Genomic DNA, 3,778 nt, shown 5'->3' with positions numbered 1-3,778 from the left:
GCTTCAATGCTTTCAAGGAATTGAGATCTTCTCTTGACTAGTTCTCAGGATATTGACTATATTCCAGACTTTTGTATTATTTCTTAAACTGGAGCAAGTCTCAATACATACCACTTAGATCATTAAAACAACCTTGTAGAGCCATCTGAGGGCTCCACATTACCAGGCACTGCTGCTAACCAAAGGGCCAGCAGTTCGAATACACTAGCTGCTCCTTGGAAACCCTATTGGGCAGTTCTACTCTGTCCCATAGGGTCACTAAGAGTCGGAAATCACGTTGATGGCAACACATTTATGGTTTGTAACAAAGTATACTGTTTAAAATTGGGCTAGGCATAGGTCTGTAGGGTCTTCACATGGCCCTTGATTAAAAATGAAAACTCCTTCACAAGCAATTCCCGTTTAACAAAGACCAGCTTCTCCCCTAACAGGGTTACTGCTGGCCTCAGGGACTTAACTAGATCCATATTGTGTAAATCTTCCTGAGTTTATTTACACTCCAAACTAAATCAGCCAGTATTTATTTAACAGTTACAAGTAAATCTTTAAATTTATTTCCATTCTATTTCTGTTGACCTTTTTCATTTTAAGATTGTCAAAATAATCAGTTACAATCTTTCAATATAATCTTTACTGCTTCCCTGAGCTAACTAGTTTAAAAAGTTCCTAAACCACCTGTTTTGAATTACAAAGGGTTAACCTGAAATTTCAATATGTAGTTCTAGTCTGCATTTAAAAAATACCTGAATTGCTTGTTTTGGGTTCAGCCAACTTGGCATAGTTAAATCCAGATTCAGTTCCATTCAAGAAACCTGGTAAAAGCTAAAAAAGAATCAAAAGATCTTGGTATTACGCAGGAGGGACAAGGGTTCTGGTGCTTGGCCAACTATGTGGCAGATGATAGGCCACGGGCCAAGATGGAGAACAGACCAAGGCTTTATTGGAAAACGAATCTCGTTTCAGACAAATCAACCGTGTCTCCTTGTGTGAGATGCAGATGCCCAGTATGAAGCTGGATGTATGGAGAAATGTGAGCCGAAGGTCAAATTGAATATAGATGCTAACTGAAGTCATGGGAGCGAACAAGACAACTAAGTCAAGGTCTAGTCCAAAACAGTCTGAAGGCATGAATTACCCATGACTGTAAATTGAATTTAACAAAAACCAAACCATTTGCTGTCAATTCCAACTCAGGAGATCCCATGTTACAGAGTAGAACCAAGCCCCAAAGGGTTTTCCTGCCTTTATGGAAACATCACCAGGCCTTTCTCCTACAGTGCTGCTGGGTTCTAACTTTTTGGTTAGCAGTTGAACACAAACTGTGTCACCCACGGACCCTGTAGTCCTATTTAATAGAGTAGTAAATGGAGGAATTTTAAATGGAGGAGGACTGATTCTCAGAAATACGCATTTCTGGGAATTTTCTCTATGGAAAATTAGTCACACTGATGTTTTAGCAAGGATGGCCATCACAAATTTTAATAGCAAAAACTGGGAAACCAGATGGATCTTCAACTCTGATGAGTCTGTTTAGAATCTCAGTTATGCCATTAACAAGCTCTAGACCTTTTGGCAAGTTAAACTTGAATCTGCACAATGGAAACAGTACCCACAACACATAGCCTAGCAGTTAAACAAGAAACATTGTCCTGTACTATGCCAATAAACATCTGACCAAGTTGTGGCCTATGTTTTGTAGTCATAAAGTTAATATAGCTTCATAGTGACACAAAAAGTGATCCACGTATATATATTAAGTGAAAAATTACAAAAGACTCCAGTTTCCAAAACATTATCAATGTTACCAAGTTTAGTCTTCAGCCTAATATACTTAAAAGAGAAAAAATGTATTAATTGGCAGTTAAGACTACAACACAGCTATGGCTTCCTTCGTTAGTACTTGCTCCTAAATTCAATCATGGCCCCACCTTAGTATTACCCCAGCAATCTTTTACAAGGCTTGTAGCACCATCATTATATCAGAATTTTTGAAGCAGGACTCAGACATCAACCACACCTGTTCCTAAATCTTTTGGTATTCTGAATAAAGGTCAACAAAATTTACCAACTGATAATACATTTATTAAAATAGTTGATTTAAGCATCTGCAATGGTGACTTCAACCTCTACCCCGGGCTCAATACTGATGGAAGTGATCTGCTTGACGATCTCGGAAGGACTGTGCAAGTCGATGAGTCGCTTGTGGATTCTCATCTGGAAACGATCCCAGGTCTTAGATCCTTCACCACAAGGAGTTTTCCTCGTAGTGATTCTCAGAGTCTGCAACAAAAGACAAACCCAAGCATTTACAGTTTTATGCTCATACCTAGAGTATCTACAAAACTGTTTGAAATCCTTAAGTATTTCATCATTCCTCTTTCCATTAAGAGGTTTTTGGATACCACCAATTTATAACAGCCATTTCCCTATTTCACCCCCCTCCACCAGCTTGACTGTTAACCACCATACTACACCAAGAAAACAGCAGCTAAGCCACCTGTAAACACTAAGTATGTTATAACCAAATTCTGCACTTGAAATGAAGGGATAAAAATTTGGATTCATACAACCAGAAGCACCCCTTGCTCTGCCCCTACGGTTTATTTTACCTTGGTAGGCATCCTAACAGGTCCCTTCACTTTGAGGTTCTTCTCCTTTGCGCCTCTAATCAAGTCAGCACACACTACAGGAAAAAAAATTTACCTTTCAGTTCATTCAGGACAACTGAAATAGGCTTTCACAAAGTCAACTGGTGCTGGCTCAGAATAGCGTATAAGACTATCACCATAATTCAACACCTAGATTTTCCTCACTGCCAGCTCCACCCTTAACAGAGCTATAACGTAAAAGAGAGACTGAGGACTCTCCAGGAAGTGACTTGTGGCTTCAAGTTTCTTTTAACTCAGTTTAATAAAATAAAAATAAAAGTTTTTTTTTTTTTAAATAAAATAACGAGTCAGATTCACTACTCCAATGTCCAACAAAGTACTGTACTGACCCTTCTCCAGGGATTTTACGTTGCGGCTGGTTAGAGTAATTCTAATCCGGTGAATGGCCACCTCTGGTTCCACGGGTGTCTTTCCGGTGTCCTTAAAAGCCTGCCAATTGCACAGGTGAGAAAACATCAAAGCTAATAAACTACCAATTATGGAGAGAAGTTCATCAACCTCCTCAGGTCCTTCCACCAATGCAAGAAATCCTCTATCGCGCTTTTTTCTTACATCGTGCTAGTACATTTAATCATTAAGACACCCTGTGCTGTATAAATGACCTCCGTTTTCCCAGCCCCCGCCCAGGGCAGCGCCCCCAGAACCGAACAATCCCGGGGCTGAGTCCGGCGTTAGGGCGACAGCGCGGCACCGTCCCCGTCCTCACCATGGCTGCGCCGCGACTTCCTGACCGACTTGTCCCTCGGCGAGAGCGAACAGCGGTGAGCCAGGAGCTGGAGCTGCTGGGCGGAGAACACCTGGAACACCCACCACGTCTTCCTCAAAGAGGACGAGCCGAGGCGTGCGCGGAGCTTATATAGCCTCGTTCACGTCTGCATCCGGGTCCCGTACGACGCTCCAGCGCTGCCCCGGAAGAGGAACTGCTCTGCCTCCCTGGAGGCGACCGCGCAGGCCGGGGCTGGAGGGCCCGCCCAACCGCCCGGAAAGGCGTCGCGCGGGCGCCCCTGCGGCCCGCGGAGTCGGGGTTGTGCTTCGCCGCGTGCGCGCAGCCGTGTGTTTTCTCTGCCCGACTGGGCGAGGTGATAGGCGACACGGAGCCTGGCCCCCAA

At 43.3% G+C, this 3,778-nt stretch overlaps 1 protein-coding gene and 1 non-coding gene across 2 annotated transcripts; both read right to left on the bottom strand.

Moving 5' to 3' along the window:
• Window positions 1–2,060: 2,060 nt before the first annotated feature.
• RPS20 (ribosomal protein S20) lies at window positions 2,061–3,505 on the bottom strand. Its single transcript, XM_049860099.1, has 4 exons — window positions 3,376–3,505; window positions 2,999–3,098; window positions 2,610–2,683; window positions 2,061–2,280 (listed from the first exon to the last, which is right to left on the bottom strand). Exons 1-4 carry the CDS (start codon window positions 3,376–3,378, stop codon window positions 2,098–2,100), a joined length of 360 nt encoding a protein of 119 aa, XP_049716056.1. The 5' UTR covers window positions 3,379–3,505; the 3' UTR covers window positions 2,061–2,097.
• Window positions 2,754–2,818, bottom strand: LOC126063369 (small nucleolar RNA U54). The gene has a single exon (XR_007514309.1). It is a non-coding gene; the product is annotated as a small nucleolar RNA U54 (small nucleolar RNA).
• Window positions 3,506–3,778: the final 273 nt, after the last annotated feature.

This window comes from Elephas maximus, chromosome 19 (genome assembly GCF_024166365.1).
Source record: "Elephas maximus indicus isolate mEleMax1 chromosome 19, mEleMax1 primary haplotype, whole genome shotgun sequence".
Taxonomy (NCBI): domain Eukaryota; kingdom Metazoa; phylum Chordata; class Mammalia; order Proboscidea; family Elephantidae; genus Elephas; species Elephas maximus.
The sequence above is the reverse complement of the archived record's forward strand: the minus strand, read 5'-3'. Positions and strand labels throughout refer to the sequence as shown.